The sequence below is a fragment of the Pseudophryne corroboree genome, chromosome 1, assembly GCF_028390025.1.
Source record: "Pseudophryne corroboree isolate aPseCor3 chromosome 1, aPseCor3.hap2, whole genome shotgun sequence".
NCBI lineage: Eukaryota > Metazoa > Chordata > Amphibia > Anura > Myobatrachidae > Pseudophryne > Pseudophryne corroboree.
In genome coordinates this window covers 1085254488-1085278446 of record NC_086444.1, presented here as the reverse complement: position 1 = coordinate 1085278446, position 23959 = coordinate 1085254488, and the positions used below count along the sequence as shown (strand labels likewise).

At 42.2% G+C, this 23959-nt stretch overlaps 1 protein-coding gene and 1 long non-coding RNA gene across 2 annotated transcripts in view; one reads left to right on the top strand and one right to left on the bottom strand.

Moving 5' to 3' along the window:
* PROM1 (prominin 1) overlaps positions 1-23959 on the top strand; it is a 359429-nt gene that overhangs the window by 149166 nt on the left and 186304 nt on the right. The window contains exon 3 of the mRNA XM_063921206.1: positions 22733-22791. Within this exon, the coding sequence (XP_063777276.1) occupies positions 22733-22791 (59 nt within the window). The remainder of the gene's footprint in view (positions 1-22732; positions 22792-23959) is intronic.
* LOC134927146 (uncharacterized) lies at positions 9498-11094 on the bottom strand. The gene is made up of 3 exons (XR_010177565.1): positions 10874-11094; positions 10110-10258; positions 9498-9725 (listed from the first exon to the last, which is right to left on the bottom strand). It is a non-coding gene; the product is annotated as an uncharacterized LOC134927146 (long non-coding RNA).

Genomic DNA, 23959 nt, shown 5'->3' with positions numbered 1-23959 from the left:
CTGTCCTTGGGGATCCATTATCATAATATCTTGATCCATCGACAAACAGGTTCATGTCTGGATTGTCCAGTGGTGTATCTTGGACATTAGGAAGAGGTAAAGTCTCTAATTCCATGAGGGCTAGGCAATCATGTGGAAATGTTTGTGTTGTATTTTCTGCGTCTGTAGCAGCATTTTCCTCCTCATCTGACGATTTACCATCATTACCATTTCCCCCTCTCCTCCCCTCTTTTGAATCGTTGATGGGAAGGAGTGTAGCTGGGTTTAGTACAGTGCATCTTGTGATGGTGACATGGGAGGCGCTTAATAGTGCTACTTCATATTTGGTAAGTCTGGCTGCAGAAAGATGCTTGCTTTTTTCTTGACTTAGTATTTCTGTTACAGCGTGCGGTACTTGTATACACAGTGGATGATCAAGCACAAGGTCTGTCACCTTTTCCCTCAGTATTGCTGCTGCTGCCACTGCTCGGACACAGGATGGTGCTCCTCTGATAATCGGATCCAGCTGGGCTGAACAGTATGCCACTGGTCTTTGTTTTGGTCCGTATTTCTGGGTGAGCACCCCTAAAGAATGCCCTCTGTTTTCATGGCAGAATAGGTTAAAAGGTTTTTTGTAATCAGGCAATCCCAATGCTGGGGCTGTTATTATGGCTTGCTTTAGTTTTCTTACTGCTTCTTCAATGGTGTCCCTGTTTTCTGCTGACGCCTCCTTTTTTGTTAATTCATATAGGGGATGCATCAGTAATGAGGCTGAGGGTATCCATTCTCTGCAATAACCAATAAGGCCCAGGAAAGCTCTGATTTCTTTTAATGTTCTTGGGGGTTTTGCTTGAGTTATTGCTTTTGTTCTTTCATCAGTAAGATGCCTTGTTCCTTGGGATATGCAGTGTCCTAAAAAGATAACTCTTTTCTGTACTAGCTGTAGTTTGGCTTTTGACACTCTGCAATCTTCTTCTGCCAAAAAGATGAGTAGTGATGCTGTTTCCTTTTTGCACTTCTCTTCTGTCTGTGCAGCAATAAGCAGATCATCGACATATTGAACTAACTGGGTGTCTGTAAAGTGCGGTCTCCATTTCTGCAGGATTAATGCCATTGTCTCTGAGAAATCTGATGGACTGGTTGCTCCCCCTTGGGGTAATCGTGTCCAACAATATTGTTTACCTTCGTGAGTGAATGTTAGAAACTTCTGGCTTTCCCATTCATCAGTAGATAATCTGTTTTTCCCTCCTTTTGAATCTTGAGATTCAACACCTTTATTGATAAATGCTAGAAAAGGGTTGCTGAGTTGAGGGTAGTACATCTTCTGATGGTTACTTGTCGCACTTTGGCAGTGCTACTTCATACATGGTCAGCCTTGCCACTGACAGGTGTTTGGTTCTTGCTTGTTGAAGCTTCTCTGTACCTGCATGTGGACCCTGGATGATAAGTTCATGATTCAGCACTATGCTTGTGCTCTTGTCCTCTTCTAGGACTACTGATTCAGCACTGTGTCTGTGCTCTTATACTCTTCTAGGACTGTTGCTGCTATCACTGCTCTGATGCCGGTAGGTGCTCTTTGAGTACTGCTGTCAAGCTTGCTTGAGTTGTAGGCCACTGGTCTTCACCTCAGTCCATGATTTTGCATAAGGACTTCTATGTATGGCCTCCTTCTTTAATAGTCAGGTAGTTCTAGGGCTTGAGATGAGGCAACTGCTGTTTCCAATTGTTTAATTGCTTCATTCATCTGTTGCTGTATGTAGGATGCGGACCCTCCTCCCTTTCAGTGTTGTCATACAATGCTTGCATGTAGACTGGTGCTAGAGGTATCCATGTTCTGTAGTGTCCTACTAGGCCCAGGAATGATCATCTGACTTGCTTGACACTAGTTGGCATCTTAGCTTGCAGTATAAATCTTTTCCTTCTCACTTTTGTTAGATGTCGGGTACCTTGAGTGTCCTAGGAAGATTAACTCTTGCTTGACTAGCTGCAATTTCTCCTTTTGAGGCTCTGCAGTCTTGTTCTTCCAGAAACTTCACTAAGGACACTGCCCCTTCTTGGTACTTCTTTTAGTAGTGGTGGCAATCGGCAGTTCATTCACATCCTGTATTTAGCTGTGTGTTTTGTGGATAAATCACTTGGTGATATAGCCCCTCCACAGGGCTATCCTGGTCCAGTAGTATTGCTTACTTTCTTCTACAACTGGTACTGCGGGAATGAGCCAATACTGAACCTCTGTTCTAACTTGCTGCTAAATGGCTTTTTGTTCTTTCCTTTGATAAGTTGCTGGAAAGTTAAACTTCTACTGGTGTGTACTGTATTCTCCTTGGATAAGCTTTAGTACATTGTGCTTCAGCAAAGTCACTGGACATGTACTCCGAGGTCAAGAACTGGGCTGGTATTGGTGACTGTAGTTCTTGCATCTCCTGTCCTTTTAAGATTTTCTGAATTCATCAGTTCTTGTGGTATCTCCCTCTGCTGTCTTCTGCGTGTGCTGGCTCCAGTATTCATTAGGCACAAATGTATTTCTCCAGTGGGCAAGGTGACTGTAATTATACCTTCTGCTGTTTCCTCTGGAGACATTATGTTCACTGGGGAGTACCTGAAGAAGCTTGTACTTCATATTGGCAGAAGAAGCATCATTTATTTGTCTTTTGGAACTTTTTCTGTCTTGTTCCTTATTATTTGCTTTAAACCCCGGAGCTTCTGTTGCTTTAAATCATGGCATTATCTCTGTAATCTTGCCATGTAGTACTGACCACTTGTCAGATGTCTTTCTTTGTCCTTTTTAAAGCAGACTTCCTTTAGTCTCCAAACTTTCATGCGACCTTCATATTGTTTCTCAACTTTTCTTTTTCCAATCACCTCTCTTTATGATTCATTCATTATTCTTCATACTTTGTCCTTTCTTCACTTGCATATTCTTTCTCACTGCTGCTGGCATGTCATCTTCTTAGTCCAAGTCCACCCAGGCTGGTGTTCAGCATAATGATGTTCATGCTGGGAGTTGTTGTTCCTCTTTGTCTTACTTTTCCTGTGAGAGATAGACTTGTATAGCAAGCTTGTATTTCAGGTTACATCTTTGCTTTCTTGCAGGGGTAGGGCTTAACCTCCCAATCCAGTCGTTGCAATGGCCTGATCTGTAAGTAAATGTAGAGGAATCTGGTTGTGCATAAAAACAGCTCTTGAACCCTTGTGTCTCCTGTGGGTAAAGTCACTTTTATCGAACTGCCAGTGGTGACTGAGTACACTGTTGCCGACACGGGAGTTGCACACCCTCATATTCTATCATCTTGTGTGTCGTATAGTGACTTTATCATAGTAAGTTCTGATGGACTCAGTCTTCTCCTGTTTCAAGTCTGGGGCTGCTGGTGCCCTGAGTGTCTGTGCATGACACCATCTCTTAAGTCTTGTCATGTACATCTTTCCACTTTCAAACGTTGTTCTATTTTCCTGTTTCATCTCTTTTCAATTTCACTGTTAGTGAGCTTGCAGATGATTCAATTCTGTTCATACTAGGGGTACCTGGGTGTGCATGCATGTCTGGGTATAGGGGTGGGGTATAGTGTGGAGGTGCTGTTGCTGGAATCACAGGCAGTGAGTTTAACGCTGGTTGTGGTGCTATTGAGTACTCTGGTACAATGGGGAAATCATTTTCCTCATCTTTTCTTATATTTTCTGCTTCTAATTCTTGTGCTACAGTGATCCAGATGGATACTTGATCTCTACAATTATGCTTAATTATCCAACTCTTGTTACAGGAGGCAAATTTTTCCCATTTCTCTAAGTCTAGTGTCCCTTCTGACGGAAAACCTGCTGTTTTGTAAATTCTTCTTATTCCTTTCAGAGCTTTCCTCCCCTCCCTGTTACTAACAATATCCACGGGTTTGTCGGGCCCTGACATCTTTACAGACCGCGCTCCCATGCCTGGGTGAACGTGCGCGGAACCCCTCCTGATGTGGTATTTTAGTAACCCCTTATGAGGGAATTAAAATCTCCTTGTGAGACGCTGACTCTGAAGAATCTCTTCTATCCTTGTACCTAAAGAGCTCCTTAAATCCGTCTGTGGACAAATGTCTGGGGTTGTAGTGTTGCCCCTTCCTCCCTGTATTGGTGGAAAATCTGTTAGTACTGCTCCCCAAGTGAGACCTGCATAATAGATTATTTCTTCTGGATCACTGAGATGCGTCCCTAATATTATTGTTAAGTCACTCCAAGGGTCTATCCCTCTACATATATAGACTCCTGCTTGTACCAGTGCCCCTGTTGTTCCTTGTGTTCTTGGTAAACTCCCCACTATTCTTGGAATACGTTCACCTTGTGTCTCTTTCAGACAGTAGCTGTTCTTTATTACTGACCCAATCCTACCCCTTAACTGTCTTGCATAGGGACATACAATATATACAGTACAATGTGTGCAGGAGAATCTAGTTACTGACACTGGTTTCATTATTCAGCAGACACCCCGACTCCCCCCCACCTTTTCAAAAGCATATTGGCAGAGTACATACAACAGTGCAAGGATCCAAAAACAAGGATGACAGTAAATGCTATATCTGTTATCTGTGTGCACGGCAGCTGTTTGAGGCTGTACGGGCAAATGGGTCTTAGACCTGGGATTATGTGGTTCCTAGGCCAACAGGTTATGATGTTAGACCAATCATTCTCAATGTAATGTTCCAACAATTCCCTTTTTCAAAATGACAACCTATTGTACAATAAAATTCATCATCATTTTCCACATAACCAAATGAGACTTCAGTGCTTGTAATTGCCACCAATCTCGGTGCTACAGACCCTTTGTATTTTCTTAACACAACAACACAGGTACAAGATTTGCATACACCTCTTTGGTTATTTCTTAATTCAAACTGTTTATCAGCATTAGAATACACCTTGGCCATACGCCACCTTTTAAAAATGTAACATTTTTCTGGATATTTGATTAATTCCCCCTGTACACTTGTGACAAATTAGCTGAAGATATTTACCCACAATTCAACAATATGGCATACAATATATATTTTACCTTAAAAAAATGTCTTCTTCTGACTGATACTGGGCTCTTTAAGATATTCTCTGATCTTCTCGACTGGACTTTCTCAGATGCATTCAAGAAACGCTGAGCCAAGTGAGCAGGTAGAAATCTACACATTAAATCTCACTTACCGGTTTTTGTTATCAGCGGTTCCTGAAAGATCAGAGGATTTGTTGCCAGTGGAGGAGATGCTGGAATATCCCCGGACGATGCTCCCAAATGTTAGGGTATGTTAACCTCTTCAGGTCTGGTCTATAAACTCTCTGCAGTCATCAGTCAGAATTCTGTTCCTTTAGCAACCGGTTGGAGGTCAATGAATGATAAGATGACACAAGTTCATGTGTAACCTAAACAAATCATAAATGACCTGCTAGGGGCCGTCATAGCTTTATTATTTATAGCTTAAAGACAAAGGATTCATGTTTGCCAATACATTTAGCCAATCAGAATACACCATGTATGTCTTGAAATACATCGATTGTCACACAATGTTCCAAGTGGCAACTAGAACAGCCTTGAAAATGGTTATTGTTTAGTTTATCAGTCTTTCGGACATAAACTCAGAAGATTTCTTTCAGCATTCTTCTCAATTAGCCTTGGATATATCTGGTGTTGCTTTGTCCGCCTTGGATACATTTAATGTTGCATTTGTCTTTTACAAGTCATGCTTTAAAACAAGATATTCAGCAAATATAGTATTCTGACCAGCTCTGCACATTTTTCTTAAGGACACATGAACTCATTTTGTGATTAACAGTAAATATCTTAATAAATGCGAAAAAGCGTGAATCAATATATATTTGCTATACTGCGGAAGCTCCTACACTATCAGGGGCTCTACTGTGGTGTAACGTCTATAAGCGGCTCTACTGTGGTGTAACATATATAAGGGGCTCTACTGTGGTGTAACATGTATAAGCGGCTCTACTGTGGTGTAACGTGTATAAGCGGCTCTACTGTGGGGTAACGTATATAAGCGGCTCTACTGTGGTGTATCGTGTATAAGCGGCTCTACTGTGGGGTAACGTGTATAAGTGGCTCTACTGTGGGGTAATGTGTATTAGCGGTTCTACTGTGGTGTAACGTTTATAAGCGGTTCTACTGTGGTGTAATGTGTATAAGCGGCTCTACTGTGGTGTCACGTATATAAGCGGCTCTACTGTGGTGTAACATATATAAGGGGCTCTACTGTGGTGTAACGTCTATAAGCGGCTCTACTGTGGTGTAACATATATAAGGGGCTCTACTGTGGTGTAACATGTATAAGCAGCTCTACTGTGGGGTAACGTATATAAGCGGCTCTACCGTGGTGTATCGTGTATAAGTGGCTCTACTGTGGGGTAACGTGTATAAGTGGCTCTACTGTGGGGTAACGTGTATAAGCGGTTCTACTGTGGTGTAACGTGTATAAGCGGTTCTACTGTGGTGTAACATGTATAAGCGGCTCTACTGTGGTGTAACATTTCTAAACAGTTCTACTGTCGTGTAACTTATATAAGCGGCTCTACTGTGGTGTATAAGTAACTCTACTGTGTGGTGTAATGTGAATAACGGACAATTCAGTAAAGGGGAGGGGGCGCCAAAACATACCATTGCTCCGGGGAACAATGGCACCTAGCTACACCTCTGGCTACTGTTTGTTCTTTTAAAGTGCCGTGCATTTGTGCCACTGCTCTGTCGCTTAGTTTAGCCAGCCAGCCTTTGGCCAATATTGGTGAATGATATTGTGAGCTGTGAGGTGGTCAAAATTGACTGGAAATTAATGGAAATTAATGTTATTGAGGTTAATAATACTGTAGGAACAAAAAACAGGCCCAAATGACATGATTTTAGCTGTTAGCAATAATTTTTTTTAAATCCAGATTCAAAACCAAACCATGTGAAGGTGGTTTTGCCAAAACCGGGAAACAACATCAAAACATCGAACGTGGTTTTCACACAACCAAAACATTGGGGTTTATGCACATCTGTAGTGTTTCTTGTACATTCAAATGTCCTAAGTGTAGTGCTGTTGATCAGATAAAAAAATAAGGTACTATAGCTAGGGACTGTGTTTTCATCCAGACTTTGTTATACAGGGAGTTCGGAAAGTCCCTCTGCAGTGAGTGCTGTCTCTGGATGCATATCTCCTCTGCATCTATGGGAGGCCAGAGAGGGACAACACTTTATTTAGATACGTACTTAACAAATTCAGTTTTATTTCATGTAAATAAAGTGTTTAAAAACAATTGTAATATTAACAAATTCTCTGCGTGGACTGGAGACTTGCTTAGCACACAGTCACTGCAAAGGGAATTTTTGAACTCCCTGTAGAAGGTGTTTTTTCTATCCCCCTACATGTTGAAAATTGCATGTTAAAAATGTTAGCATGTGTCAGTTCCTGTTTATATGAGGGGTGTGCAATAAGTTTCCAGATGCAAAAAAAAGTATATTTACAAACAAAGTGAACATTACATAAAAATTATTCGCCAGAGCAGTCTATGCAAAGTTGCATGCGCTTAAATGACTTGGTGAAGCCACTGGACCAGTCCTTAGCAAGTCTACATGCTGGATGAAGGTCTCCACTGCAGCTTCCAGTGACTAAAGTCGCAGTGGGCCAAGTCTGGACTGTGGGCGGATGACAAACCTCCTGGATGCGTTCATGGGCCAGAAAACACACCACTTTCCTCAACTTATTTTCAGGTGCACCACAAATGCAAATTATTGAATGGTGCCTACAAATGGCTTCCAGCACTTGCGACATTCCTTGGTTGGCGTACCAGTCCCCAATGATGGTGTGCTGCTGCATGAGTGGTACGGTAGCTAAATGACTAGTCTTGGACACAAAAGCAGCCACCAGTCAGAACTTCTGTGTTGGCCCATTCCAACTGGGGTCCACTGGGCTGATTGTTGTTTGATCTCGGGGTCAAAACTGTATATTCAGGATTCATCGCCACTGATGATCTCCTAGACAGAGTCAAACCTCCCCAGCATGTTGCAGCACCAAGTCCCCTGAGCCTCCTTCTGCTTTAGAGTCATCTGATAGGGCACCCAGCATGCACAAACCTTGCTCAGGTCAAGCTTAATGGAGTATCAGGAGTATGGATCCTAATTTCCTTCTCTAACTGGCCCACAGTTACCCTGGCATCCACCTCAACTATGGCCCACATGACAGCAATGTTGTCCTTGGTGATGGCGGACACAGGTTGGCCTTAGCCCTCCTAGTATTCCAGGGACCATCTCCTGCTCCGAAATTCTGCAAACCACTCAAACACAGGAGTTTGGGACTGTGCGTCCTCCCCAAAAACAGCTCGCAGTCGGTCAGAACTCTTCTGCTATCACAGACCACTCTTGTAATTGTAGAAGATCATGACTCTCCAGTGGCCTCTGTTGAGCTCCATAACGAATTCATGAAGGAAGGGAACATGCTGACTTCTTCAGTGTGCAGTGCTGCTTATATATACGGTTCTGTGTCTTGACATTTTACAAGTGCCTATGCACTGCACATCCGGAAACATATTGCACAGCCCTCGTACTGAGATAAAGCGTTCTTATTTGATTATACTTTCTGCTGCTCCTACAGAGCGTACCTGATAAGCAGAGGCGTCACCGGGTCTGGTGACACCCGGTGCGCACTCTGCACCCTCTTGCGCGCGGAAGCGCGCTCGCGGATGGATAGGGGGCATGACCTAAGATGGATGGGTGGGCCTCATGGCGGAACCCGGTAACATCACTCCGGGGGCAGCCTAGCATCATCCGAAGAAGCTGGCCTGCCCCCTTTGAACAGTAAATGTGCAGTGTCAGCGCCTGGATCACAGGAGCCGAGTGCTGCAAGCGTTGTCACACTGCAGCACCTAGCTCCTGTTAGTGTGAGAGGAAGGCATTTTGGTGTCACCCCCTCTACACCCCCCACACCCACCTTCTAACGCACTGCTGCTAAGAGTGCATTACTGTTGATAATACAGTTAGGTACATCAGTGGCGTCAGAAGGGGGGTGCGGCCCGCACCTGGGCATCACCCGCCGAGGGGTGACACCAAAGTGACGGCTCCTGCTCAGTGACAGGAGCCAGGTGCTGCACTGCAACATTACAGTGCAGTAACCCGGCTCCTGTCACTGAGCAGGAGGCGGCACTTCAGCAAGAGCACTCCTCGGGGCAGCCTGCTCCTCCCGGACCCTCGGCATGATGAAAACGGGGGTCGGGACGGCTAGCCACGCCCCCGTCCCGCGAAGCCATGCCCCATGCTGCAAAGCCAGGCCCTGTCCCACAAAGTCCCGCCCCTTTTTTAACCCGCCGCACTGGGTGTAAAGGGGCAGAGCGACGCCTCTGAAGTCCATATATATTTGGACACTGACACCATTTTCATAGTTTCATATTTTTGGCTCTCTATGATACAACAGTGGATTTGAAATGAAAACTGGAGATGGAACTGAACTGCAAACCTTCACCTTTAATTCAACGGTTTGAACAAAAATATTGTATGAAGTGTTTAGGAATTGCAACCATTTTTATACACCGTCCCCTGTTTTCAAGTGCTCAAATTGTCTTTAGACGAATTAACATAATCATGAATTAAATGTTAATTTTAATATTTTGTGGAAAATGACTGCCTGAAGTCTGGATCCCTTGAACATCACTAAATGCTGGGTTTCCTCCTTTGCTATGGTTTGCCAGGCCTTTGCCGCAGTTGTCTTCAGTTGTTTGTTCATGGGTCTTTCCGACTGTAGTTATGTCTTCAGCAATATATATACAGAGAGAGAGAGAGAGAGAGATGGTAACCAGTACTGCGCTTATTGAACTTTTATGTTATTTTTGTTCATTTAACACAATGATAATAAACTTAGGGTATGATCAGCAGCACCCCTCAGATTGGTCCTCTGCTTGGAAGGGCCTATTTGATAGATAAAGGTAAATAGTTTCTTTTGGGGGCGCCTGTTATATATTTTTATATGTCTCTACAGGTTAAAACCTTACAAATGTCTCACACATATAGAAATACAAAGTTTGTTCAAAGCACTGCGACAAATTGTTCGTTGAGTACAAACAGAATCAATCTTTAGATAAGTATATTTATTAAAATACTTCATTAAAAGTCCAAATAAAATACAAGACAATACCTGTGCTAATACATATGTCCAATAGAATTCTTAACATGTATTTGAAAGACAGTTCATTTCTTTCATTTAGGATCTGAATAATAAAGCAATGAATCAACCAACGCGTTTCATCATTATTGACTTCATCAGGGGTATTCTATGGCAATGAACTAAAATATAAAAAAAGGTTGTCTCAATAAACATAACACAATGCACAGGTGTAAAAAATACATATTTTACACATATTTAACATAGTCGAATTTATATATTACAGAGGATAAGATGTACAGTTGGACAACTGAATTCCAAAACTATAAGTATACATTAAGTTAACACCCTCATTTTATACAGGTTAAGCTTTTAATACAACATTGAATAGTACGGACTTCTATTCTCTTTGAAGAGCAGAATACACAAACGATGAAGAAACATATTCTTATTTTTACTAAAGCATAGTAAAGAGGAAGAAAATAACATCCTGAGATGTGCAGTTTGTCAATATATTTAATATTAGTATAATCAGTTAGAAAAATTCTATACAGTTTGAACATTTGATATATCTCCATAGATTATATGGACTTTATCCTCCTTTAAAGAGAAAAGTAGACTACGATCAAAAATAGATATTAGTTCTAATAAGAGGAGGAGATGAAGAGGAAGAAGACAAAGATATCCATCTTTCCATATAGATCGTAACATATCATTAACAGAGTGGAATTTTTTAATTATATAGACATGAGGGTTCTTAGTGTTGATTAATCATGAGACCTGAATGTATTACTTACTCAGTATTGGTGGAATTCCAACTAACTGTGTAGTCCTTTCAAATAACTAATTCCTCAGGTTGGTATTAGTTCTTGTTACCTTGGTAATAAAATTGATTAGTAAGTATACAACCAAAATTTGTGATATAGATTAATCCTATTTCTGTGTAATAACTTACTTATTAGTCAGAGACTATCCAGACGGCAGCTGGACTAGCTGATTAGGAATAAAACCCTCTGGTGACTAGTCTCCTTTGCATGGGCCCACCTAATGTTGATTTAATTATTTAGTAAATGTCCATGGTGAAATACCATTAAGCATTGGATTTTTTAGTAATTGCATTGTTTTTTTTTGTTCTTTTTAATTATTATGTTTTCTTACTGATATTTAGTTGTCACAGTCAATAAAGAAGAGAATGATGGTCACAATGTAATGCCCTCTTTGACCTAAAAATATTTTTAAGTATTATTGTGAGTAGCAGTTTTCTTTATTAATTACTCTATCAACTTTTGTTGTGATCTCAATTATTAAAAAGGATTACCTTACTAGTGTGTTCCTCTTTCTTGATCCTTCCTGTTCAGCTGTCTGTTAGACAATGAGGTTTGGGATCTCTAGTTCCCTCTATTTAAGCCCCTTCTGTTTTTACATAATTTCCTGTAAAATTTAATTGGTTAAATTTTATTAAAGGCTACTAATGTCCTGTTTTTACAAGATGACTAAATATAACCTTAATTAATATATTGCTTTAATGTCAAATAAACCCTATAGGGGTTGGTGAGCCAGCACGGTTTGTTGCAACCTTTGCACGGGCTTAATTGCCCCTTTGCATTCCACTGCGGCTCTGTGCCGCTTCCGGGTTGCTTTCCAAACCTCTTTCAAGTTCCCACTGGCTTAGACTACATTGGTGACTTATGGAACCAAGCCGTCGGGTTGTGTTCTTTAATAAAGTGTCCGTTGGTGAGAAGGGAGTGGAGGACAAGCTGACAGCTTGCGCTCCAATTCCCGGAAGTGTTGTGCGGTGACGTTGTCTGCCTTGTGTCAGTGTGAGGGAGTGCACTTGCGCTCCATATCCCGAAGTGCAATGACGTCTACCATGTTTCAGTGTGAGGGAGTGGAGCGCAAGTTGCCAGCTTGCGTCCCACATCCTGGAATAAAACTAGTCAACACGCAATAACTACACAGGAGCTGCCTTTCTGTGTATGCCAATGGTTAGTTGTTCAAATAGTGATGAATCCTTCCGTCACCTTGTTGCATGTGCCCCTGTCCCCCATCACCCACCTTCACATGATGTAAACAACTGGACCACACAGTTGGCTTAGGGTCCGATTCAGACCTGAACGCTGCTGGGTGTTTTCACACAGCAAGCGATTAGCGAACTACTGCGCATGCATATGCACTGCAATGCACATGAGCGTTGCGATACAGCGGCAGGATGGTGCGAAAATTTTGATCGCACGGGCATTCGCAAGGTGATTGACAGGAAGCAGACATTTGTGGGTGGTAACTGACTGTTTTCAGGGAGTGTCCGGAAAAACACAGGCGTCCCGAGCGTTTTCAGGGAGGGTGTCAGCTCCGGACCCGATCAGCCCGATTTCTTTGCAATGGAGGAGTAAGTATTGAGCTACACACAGACTGCACACACTGCACAGAATGGGAAAAACATTCGATAGGGAGTGTGATGCGAACGGTTTTGCAGCTGTCCGCTGACTGAGGGGAATTGCAGTGTTATTTACAGCACAGCGATCAGGTCTGAATCGAGCCCTTAATTCAGAGTCTCTCAAGTCTGGAATTGCAAAATGCGATAGCAATATTTTACATTAGTCGCGTACGCAAATATTGTGCTGCAGCTCCTTCCCCTTTCCAATGTTTATACCAAAACAATGACAGACCCTAGGCTTGATGTAAGCCCATTTCCTGGCGGATACAATTCTACATTTCTGTACAGGAGATGATTATCAACAGGGGTTTGGTATGAAATATCTACAATCAAAATCCCCACAACAATTGACCGATGGTCAAAATACCGACAAGGTCAAAATACCAACATTTAAAATACAGACACGGTCAAAATACCGACATTTAAAATGTCGACAGGCCAAAAAGTTGACACAAGTTTTTCATCGGTTTTTGTGTGTGTGTGTGTCGACATAGGTCGACATGGACACCATATAAGTGTACCGCATCCCCTCGCATGGCTCGGTGCGCTCACCATGCTTCAGTGGGTCCAATGGGATGGTAAAGTATGAACAACTCTGTTTCGATGAAAAAATCATGAAAAACTCATGTCGACTTTTGACCGGTCAACATTTTAAATGACAGTATTTCTCCTACGTCCTAGAGGATGCTGGGGACTCCAAAAGGACCATGGGGGTATAGACGGGATCCGCAGGAGACATGGGCACCCTATAAGACTTTGAATGGGTGTGAACTGGCTCCTCCCTCTGTGCCCCTCCTCATACTTACCTACATTTTATTTCTCCTCTCACTTATGAGTTGACCACAGAAAGGTCACGGAATTTATCACCAAGTTTACTATGGCTTTATAGCGATGCTTCAGATTTAAGTGTAAGATACAGCTTTTAGGCTGCGTCCCTTTGCATGCTCCATATGCTCGTTTTCCATGATGAGGATGATAGCGGCTGCAGCTTTGTGACAGACATTTCAATATGCTAGATTACAAGAGTACAATTTTATGCATAGGTTTAACCTGCATTGTTTACAACTTTAAATAAAGCTCTCTGTGTACAAAACCCTGTATGGGAGCATTTTGCACCAATGTTAGGATCATTTCACTTTTTGGATCACTTTTTGTGCACAAGTTAATATTTAACTACAGATATAATTAGATACACTGTATAAAACATTTGTGGGAACAGTATTCCTGCTTTATAGTATGCGGACTACAAATTATGGAGCATCGTTTTCATTCTAGAAATATGTAACATGTACGAAGCGCAACAGCTGGTTAGGAGTTAAGCTCCCTATTAATAGAATACACAAGTGCTGATCTAATCAGGTTATGTCTGGTCAAGCTCCTTTGTATTGTGTTGACGCTCAGTAGTAGCTTCAGACAGTGTTTTTTGTTCACTGCTGGGCTTTGATCTGATGTAAACTTGTTATCAAGCATAGGGCTGCCTCTTTTTTTTAACCCATTGCTGCACTCCTAAGACACGCTAAAAGCAACATAAAGCAGGTTTTTAAATAAACTTTAACTTTCCACCGCTACCTACATCACTAGCTATGTATTTCTACTTCTACTGGATATTCACTGAAATCCATTAATTGGTTAATTTAATTTCAAACTTTTTCAGGGACATTTTAATTGTTTTTTTTTTTTTTTTTTGTCTGGTGTTTCCTTATGCATTGCATTGTGACTCCGGGGGGAAATTAGTGCAGCTGAGTGGCAAAATAACTGAGGATTTGCCAATGTAGTTTTTAAAACAAAAATCTGACCTTGCAAAGCAACTGAACCATACATACAAGGAAGTTTGTTTGCTGGAGAGTTGAAATTGAAAATAAGAGGTTACCATAGTGCAGAGGTTCTCAAACACGGTCCTCAAGGCACTCCAACAGTCCAGGTTTTATGTTTATCCATGCTTGGCAACAAGTGACTTAATTAGCACCTCAGTCAATGTGATTTAACCATCTGTGCTGATCCATGGATAGACCTAAAACCTGGACCGTTGGGATGAACCTCTGCCATAGTGGAAGGACGTTTGTCTTTTTGAGGTCCTAAATCCAGTTTATTCCGTACATATTTCACAGTTAGGCCACTAGTGTGACTATGTGAAAATGTACCTCTGTAAATGCTTAATTTTAATAGGCTGAATGTATGACTTGTGTTTCACTGTGTTTTTGTTGCAATTTTTCAACACCACTTTGACAAGATACATACCTTCCAACTGTCCCGATTTTTGCGGGACAGTCGCAATATTGGGCACTGGCCCACCCGCAGGCCACAGTGTGATGCATTGGGTGGGTGTCACTTTCAGTCGTTCTCAGCTGGGCTGTACAGAGCTCAGGGAGCTCCTGAGGCAGTGGGCCATTGCTAGGAAGGAGGCAAAGCTACATTCTGTCAAGTTCCCTATGGAAAAGTTGAGGGGGAGCAGGTTGTGCCATTTTGGGGGCATGGCAGCTATCCTAGGCCCCCAGGGGGGTATGGTCGGCCATAGGGAAGGCAACATTGCATTATTGTAGTGTTGCCATTATCATCACAGCATGCCTTATGATGGTGTGTAAGCATCATCTGCTAACCACTCAATGGTTCTACTATCGATGGTATGGTAGTGCACACGCGTAATGGACAGTTGTAGTTTGCGCATGTGCTTATAGCTTTCGATACAGTACCTCACATGAGACTCATATACAAATTAAGAGAACTTGGGCTAGGGAGCACGATATACACTTGGTTAGAAATTAGTTGGATAAAAGGAAGCAGCAAGTGGTGGTAAATGGAACGTTTTCGAATTGGACTGAAGTACTAAGTGGTGTGCCACAAGGGTCTGTACTTGGACCACTGTTGTTTAACATTTTCATAAATGATCTAGAAGTAGGTCTAGAGAGTACAGTGTCAATTTTTGCAGACAATACGAAACTGTGTAAGGTTATAAATTCGGAGGGGGATGCTAAGAGTCTACAGAACAATTTATTTAGATTAGAAATATGGGAACCAAAATGGAGAATGCGGTTCAACATAGACAAATGTAAGGTAATGCACTTTGGTAGCAAGAACAGAAATACTACCTACATACTAAATGGCTAGAAACTAGGGGATTCTGTACTGGAAAAAGATTTAGGTTTTCACATTGATAACAAACTTAGCAGTAGAACCCAAAGTAGGAATGCAGCAAAAAAGGCAAACAAGGTATTAGCATGCATAAAGCGGGGAATTGATGCAAGGGATGAGAGTGTCATACTCCCATTGTACAAATCACTGGTGCGCCCACATCTCGAATACTGTGCACAATTATGGGCACCATACTATAAAAGGGATATCCTGGAACTAAAACAGGTTCAAAGACAGGCAACTAAATGTATTAAGGGTATGGAGACACTAGAATACGAGGTAAGGCTTGATCGGCTAGGCATGTTTACACTGGAAAAAAGGAGATTAAGAGGGGACATGATTAATATTTACAAATATATAAGGGGTCAATACACAGAGCTAGCAGGGGATTTGTTTTTGGTAAGATCGCCACAAATGACATGTGGACACCCAGTTAGGTTAGAGGAGAAGAGATTTGGCACTCTGAGACGGAAGAGTTTCTTCACAGTAAGGACAATACGTACTTGGAATTCCCTGCCTGAGAAAGTAGTAATGGCAGACTCATCACTACTTTTAAGAATGGGCTAGATAAATTCCTAATGGATAAGGATATTCAGGGTTATGGTGGGTAAATCATGCACTTTAATAATAAAAGAAAATAACTATTAAAAAAAAGAGGAATGGACATAACAGTTAAACATTCACCATAGTTAAAATTAGTAATCTCCTACTAATAGGTTAAACTTGATAGACAAATTGTCTTTTTTCGACCTCAAAAAGTATGTTACTATGCTAAGGAGGTCCGCTATGGACACAGAGTTCCCCATTCCTGGTTACGCAGCAGGAGGAGCATCAGCAGAAGTCAAAAAGAAGCATGCATTACTGGCAATCATAGCATTCTCGGAATCAAATGGTAAATCCGTTGGCACTGGATCAAAAACATTGATGGTTGCAGTGCATCAGCTTCCTATAGTCACCCCTAGGCCCAGGTACTTTGTATCCACCGCCAACCTACTCTCAGCACCACTGGAACTGGAAAGAGATGGAGGTGAGTGTGTCTGCAGCTGTTATCCAGCCTGCCCCTGCCGGGAATGGGCAGCTTGTGTTTTTTTAAGCCTACCACTATTTTTATATTCTCACCATCTCTGCAGGATCTTGCAAAAGTTCCCACACTAACGATGAAAAAACGGCAATGATTCTTTGTTCCATTGTATAATATTATGTGCACACTTCAGACTCCATGATCATGACACACCTACTGAGTCCTTGTGAAGTGAATTGACCCTAGGAAATATTCAATCTATTTTTCCGGTATATAGAAAATAAAAATGTTTTAGATCCTACCAACTTATCTTTTACCATTGTTTCTTGCTAAGCCCAATATCTTCCCCATTCCTACCCATGTGTCTTCCTCAAGACTGCATCATTGTCTCTGCTAGTGCATGGCCCAGTTTTCTACCCATGACTGCCCAGTGTCATCTCCTGGTTATCTTTCCACTGTATTACCTGGACTCTCTTATTTGCTAATAAGTGCACCATATGTTGGTGATTATTTCTGCAATATTATTTTGTCTCATAGATAGCTGTAGCCATTTATAATCTGACTTTATAAACTGCTGTGATAAAATATATTAGTTGCATTTGTTTATGTGTCTGTTGACTTCTGTGACTGTACCGTATTAATGCCAGTCATGGCTCTAAGAGGATTGTCTGGTCACACGTCTCTACTTTAGAACCTAGGCAGATATATAGATAACTGCTTCTTGTATAACGTGAGCAGTACGCCACCATAACTAGCTGCTGATAGAACCACAATTACTAGGTGACACTTGTCACTCATTTTACAGACTGGTAATCACTTCTGTGAAATTGTGTCAAATATTCAGCTTTAGATCCGTCCCTGATAAGATTCATTGTTGACACTGTGAGGGGCTGCTCCACCTGTTCAGCTTTTATATTGCATTGCAGACAGAAATAAATGTGAGAGAATTATGGTTAGCATCGACGGCCTTCAGTTGCGGGATTTGTCTGCGGCCAGAGTGCTGCATGTTTGTTTTTCTTTCCTTTGGCCAACCTGGTTTACTCCCACAGCTTGAGGATATACTGGTCAGTCAACTGGCTTCTGACTAAAGGGCCAATCTAGCACCGGCGATAGCGATGCGCGGTCCTGTCGCTGGCACCCCTACACACGGAGCGATGTGTTTCTAATTTCGAAGCAATCTAGTCAGATTGCTTAGAAATTAGGTGAACATCGCACCGTGTGTACCCCCCAACTGACTCTGGTGTTTGTGTGCCTGTGTCAGGGAGATAAGATTACAAGCTCCACTGGGACAAGAACTGATGTCAGATAATATGTTCTTGCATCCTTGTATGTCATATCTGGATATCTATGCCCTGCTGTATTTCACCAGATGTTTCCTTGTATTGCAGTGAGTGAGTCCTAAACCGGTTATTTCTGTTGTCAGAGCGTTGCAGTGTCGGATAGGGATCTAAGGCCCTCATTCCGAGTTGTTCGCTCGCTAGCTGCTTTTAGCAGCATTGCACACGCTAGGCCGCCGCCCTCTGGGAGTGTATCTTAGCTTAGCAGAATAGCAAACGAAAGATTAGCAGAACTGCTACTAAATAATTTGCTGCAGTTTCTGAGTAGCTCCAGACCTACTCCTAGATTGCGATCACCTCAGTCCGTTTAGTTCCTGGTTTGACGTCACAAACACGCCCTGCGTTCGGCCAGCCACTCCCCCGTTTCTCCAGCCACTCCTGCGTTTATTACCTGGCACGCCTGCGTTTTTTAGCACACTCCCTGAAAACAGCCAGTTTCCGCCCAGAAACACCCACTTCCTGTCAATCATACTACGATCACTCGCGCTATGAAAAAACGTCGCTCGAGCTTGTGTAAATCTACAAAGTTTTGTGTGAAAGTGCTTAGCGCATGCGCGTTGCGTACCATGCGCATGCACATTTTTGCCGTTTTTTTCACTTGATCGCTGCACTGCGAAAATCGGCAGCGAGCGAACACCTCGGAATGATTACCTTAGTTCATACAACGGCACTTAACCAGGATGATTGGTTTATTCAGATAACAGAGATAATGGCTTGTAGTATATAGAAGATGTTCTGCAGCAGCAGGAACTCACAGTATACATGTGAAGCAGTACAGTGGTGACACAGCGATTCAGTACACACAGGACCTGGCTGTATACACATGGTGCAGCTGCGGGGTAGACAAGGTCACACACTGAGGAGAGCAGCAGCTGCAGGTCAGTGCAGTTGTCTCTCTCAGGAAGAATTCTCTCAGACTGTGCACTAAGCACCTCCTCCTGCACTGAGCTGACACTAGGAGGGAAAACACTGGAGCAGTGAAGCTGCCTCTATTGCTGATAACGGAAAGACAGACAGCAGAGTGATCCACTGTGTAACATTTTCCAGCATTATATTGAAGTGACCCCATCCCCCACTTAATTCATCCTTCCATGACACACCTGTGTTAAAAATTGTGATAACAAAACAACTTATACAAATAAATGATGAAACAATACAAGTAAACTGGACACATACTCACTTTGTGTTAATCTTAAATAAGGAAATTAATTACATCAAGTGCATAAAGATGGAGATTAGATTACAGTCAGAGCTGTAGCAGGAGAGTAAGTATATGTAGATCAAAATCTGGCAGCAAACTCCAAAAATGGGAAGCTTCCACATGCTGAGTTATAACTGGTACATAATTTATCTATACCTGGTACCTGGAATAGCAGCAGGTCAAAGGACGAAGACTCGTATCACCGACAAGATTAGTTTTCAGTTTGCCCAATACAGGGAATGGGCTTGCATGGGCAATTATATTCAACATGTACCACATGGTACCTGATCTGCTCCTGACATCTCTTAATAAGGCAAGCAAAGACTAACTGATGTACAGTGATAAATAGACACTTTAGTATGACGTGCCAAACATACCCCCTTCACCGTAATGCACCAGTAAAAAGGTCGACAGTCAATAAGTTGACCACTAAAGGTCAACAGTGCTTATGGTCAACAGGTTCAAATGGTTGACATGACAATGGTCAACATACAACTCTCACGTTTTTTTGCCTTTTTTTAAACGTTTACATACTTTACCATCCACGTGGACTATGATTGGGAATAGTAACCTTTAGCTCGCCATGCAGGGGATGTGGTACACTAATATGAAAGCGACACAAGTGTCGACCTTTTTCACGAGACTATCATTTTCAGCGTTTTCATGTGTCGACTTTTTGACCATGTCGAACTTTTCCATGTCGACCATATGGGGTTGACCTAATTATTCACACCCATTTGCACTTTGTTCTCCCATATACACTACTCAGCATTGCTGAAGAAAATTACAAATAATAGCTAGACTCATGGGCAGGCCTCTGTACTAACATTTGAATCCCCTTTTGTCAGCCTTGTCTTTACCTGTTTTATGTGCGATTACAGCCTTCCAAAATACTCAATCAGGATAAGATAGACCATCCTGATCCATTAAAATCCTGACCCAGTCCACTCAAAAATGGCCACTTTTTTGCCGAAACTCCCTTTTGAACCAGGACAACTGCGAGGTATAGTATGCAATCATATTGGCATGATATGTGATGCAGACTATCCTGTGCTCCACACTGTCCCACACCCCCTTTATCAGGCTGCACGCACACATGAAAAATGGGGAGTGGCCATGCATCACAGGGGTGTGGCCGCACATCACCCTGTTTCTTGTCACTCTGGGGACGTGCCCAGCCCTGAAGCATGTGTGCGGCATCTTTTCTCCCACTGCTCAGCTTTACTATGCAGAGCAGCAGGTGGCAGAGAGATCTCCTCCGAAAACCAACTCCCCCACCCCCCCGACCCCCTCCCTTAACCACCACCTCCCTGTGGTACACTGTGACCCGCAGGTGGGATGCTGGAACGGGTGGTCTTCACTTTACCTACAGTTCTTCTCCCTCTTGGGGGTCCACGACCCCCCTGGAGGGAGAATAGATAGCGTGGCGCGCGTAACTGGTTGCCGGGAGCCCAACCGCCGGCATAACATACTACACCCGCTGGAACAGTACCCGAAAACTAGGACGGTCCTGCCAATACAGGAGAGTTGATGGTGTATGTGATATTACCAAGGGCCAGAGACACTCTCTATAGAAAACGGGTGTGGTTCATCAAATCGACAGTATCTAGGTCGACAATGTTTAGGTCGACCACTATAGGTCGACAGTCACTAGGTTGACATGGATGGAAGGTTGACAGGGTTTCTAGGTCGACATGTGCTAGGTCGACAGGTCTAAAGGTCGACATGAGTTTTTTTTTTTGTCGTTTTCTTCGTAAAGTGACTGGGAACCCAAATAAGTGCACCGTGTCCCCTTGCATGGCGAGCGAACTTCGGGCACGGTGCCTCGCTCCGCTACGGCTTTGCTCGGCACAGATTACCGTTCCAATCGTAGTCCACGTGGATCGTTAAGTATGAAAAAATTCAAAAAAAGAAAAAAATGTGAAAAACTCATGTCGACCTTTAGACCTGTCGACCTAGCACATGTCGACCTAGAAACCCTGTCGACCTTCCATCCATGTCGACCTAGTGACTGTCGACCTAGACAGTGTCGACCTTCAGACCGGATCCCATAGAAAACACTGGCTGTCAGGCAGTGGTGCAAGTAGAAATTTTTTCTTAGTGGTACTGATAGTAAAAATGGACGTGGTCACACGAAAGTAGGGGACTGGCTACAAGACAATAGGGACATGGACACATTATGCCACACACCATAATGCCCCTTACACATTATGCCAAACACCATAATGTCCATTACACATTATGCCACACACCGTAATGCTTATTACACATTATTCCACACACATAATGCTTATTACACATTATGCCACACACATAATGCTTATTACACATTATGCCACACACCGTAATGCCCATTACACATTATGTCACACACAGTAATGCCTATTACATATTATACCACACACTGTAATGCCTATTACATATTATGCCACACACAGTTATGCTACTGACACCATTTTACAAAAATGCCCATTATAAATTATGCCCCAGCGGTGGGCTACCATATTTGTTAATGGTACTCCATACCACCCTACTTTCAGCACTACTGTTAGGTTACTGATATGTTTGGTGATAATAGTGTGCAGCGATGTTTTATTATTTGTCCTTTTGGTTAAGGTTTACCACTTTTTGATTGTTGATTTTTATAAAACTAAAATTGCTAATGATTTAGTACAACTAATATATTTATTAAAAAAAAAAAAAAAAAAAGACACAGGGAGTCGCCAGCTTTGCCTATTGATAATTATGCCCCATTATGTTCCACTTATGCCCCATTTACGTTTCAGCTACTGTTTTTATTTTCTTATTTAAACCTTTATTTCCCTTCTCAGATGCCCAGCATAAGAAATGTCTCTCTATATCTCCTGTATACAGCAAATGGCACAGAGCATGACTTCGGAATCGTTAATCTAACATCATAGGCCCCATGAGAAGCAGTATAAGATTAGTATCACAGTGCCACCTGCTGGCACCACTAAGAACATGCACTACAAACATGCACAGAAGTTAATACACATAAGGAAATATTTAAAGTTGACTTCTCATTACAGACTTTCAGTCACAGCCCAAAATACTCAAACAGTAACATCCACATGACATTGATATGACATGACATGGATTGGTTGTAGCTACAATACAAGACAGTTGTCTCTTTTTTCTAGCCTAATGTGTCCCAGTAAATGTACAATGTATCACACAGAAGAATAAGGATGAACGCAGTCAGCAGATGATTTGGGTTAGCAGATCAGTGACAGTATATTGGTCCATGGTTGCTAAGATCATATTTGCAGATCATGTTTCCTTAGAAACCACCCTTCCACCCTGGCAATGGATGTCATGACAATAACCTCCATTTATGTTTACTGTCTTGGTATTTGTAGTTTATATGTGGGCGGTGGGGGCATACCAATATGTGGGCATTGGTGGATGTAATGATGACTTTAATCATAAGACACATTTCTCTTCATATGTTCCTGGTAAAGAGATTGTATATATAATGTCACACTGACGTTCTTTTTTCATTGTCTATTTCAGATCTTGTGAAACGAATAGCACAGCAGAAGTTTGGAGAAACGCGCAATGACTATCAGAAGGTGATTTTGGAACCCATCTATAGTTTTGGTTAAATAAATTTCATGCAAGGTTTATCTGATCCCTAATTGCTAATTGCACACTAATGATGATGTTTATGACGATCCGCAGCCTCTTCTTATTGGCTGAGTATGTCTTGGACCCTCTCGCTGATATCATTGCTGTTACTAGTGTGGCTGCTGCCATTTATTCACATTATGGCATTGATATTTGCAAAATTACCATTTAATTGTTTAAAGACAATGGATTTTTGTATGCATTTGAACTTAATTAGTACCTTTTATTTTTGTCATTGCATCTGAATTTAAATGTACTCCATGGCAAGCTTGTTTTGTGGTGCACATTTTATGCCTGCATTTTGGCCCTGATAATGTCCCCAACTTGGCCACAGATGCCCCCCATCTTTTTATATAATGCCACCTGTCCATATGATGAGTTTCATAGATCCCGCCATCATCATCACCATCATCATCATCATCAGGGCATTCTTACTCAAATCTATACTTGGTGCAAAAATGTAAAGGCCTAACTCAGCATAGCCTGCACTTGCATTGACATGCCCTTATTAAACGTTGCCTACTTGAGAACTTCCCATAGAGCTCTGCATCGCCCGTAGTTGCGTATGCTTGTTCCCGAAGCAGGATGTACTCTGCAAGCAGGCGTATGTTGCATCTCTGCATCAGTCCCTTTGTGTGTAAGTGACCTGTGCATGTTAAAAAGTCTATACAGTATATCCACTCCACACATAGGGCCTTCCTTATTCAAGTTTGTTAGCAAACCAAAAAAGTTAGAAATTGGGCAAAACCATGCTGCACTGCAGGTGGGACAGATGTAACATGTGCAGAGAGAGTTAGATTTGGGTGGGGTGTGTTCAAACTAAATTCTAAATTGTAGTGTCAAAATAAAGCAGCCAGTATTTACCCTGCATAGAAACAGTATAACCCACCCAAATCTAACTCTCTCTGCACATGTTACATCTGCCCCACCTGCAGTGCAGCATGGTTTTGCCCAATTGCAAACTTTTTTGGTTTGCTAACAAACCTGAATAACCCCCATAGGGTATAATCCAATTAGCTGCTGGCTTTACTGTGTGGCTTCACTTCCCAGGTAAAGTGCCTAGAGCTATTCAATTAGCAGCCCACATTAAGCATGTGACTAGCCTCGTGGCAG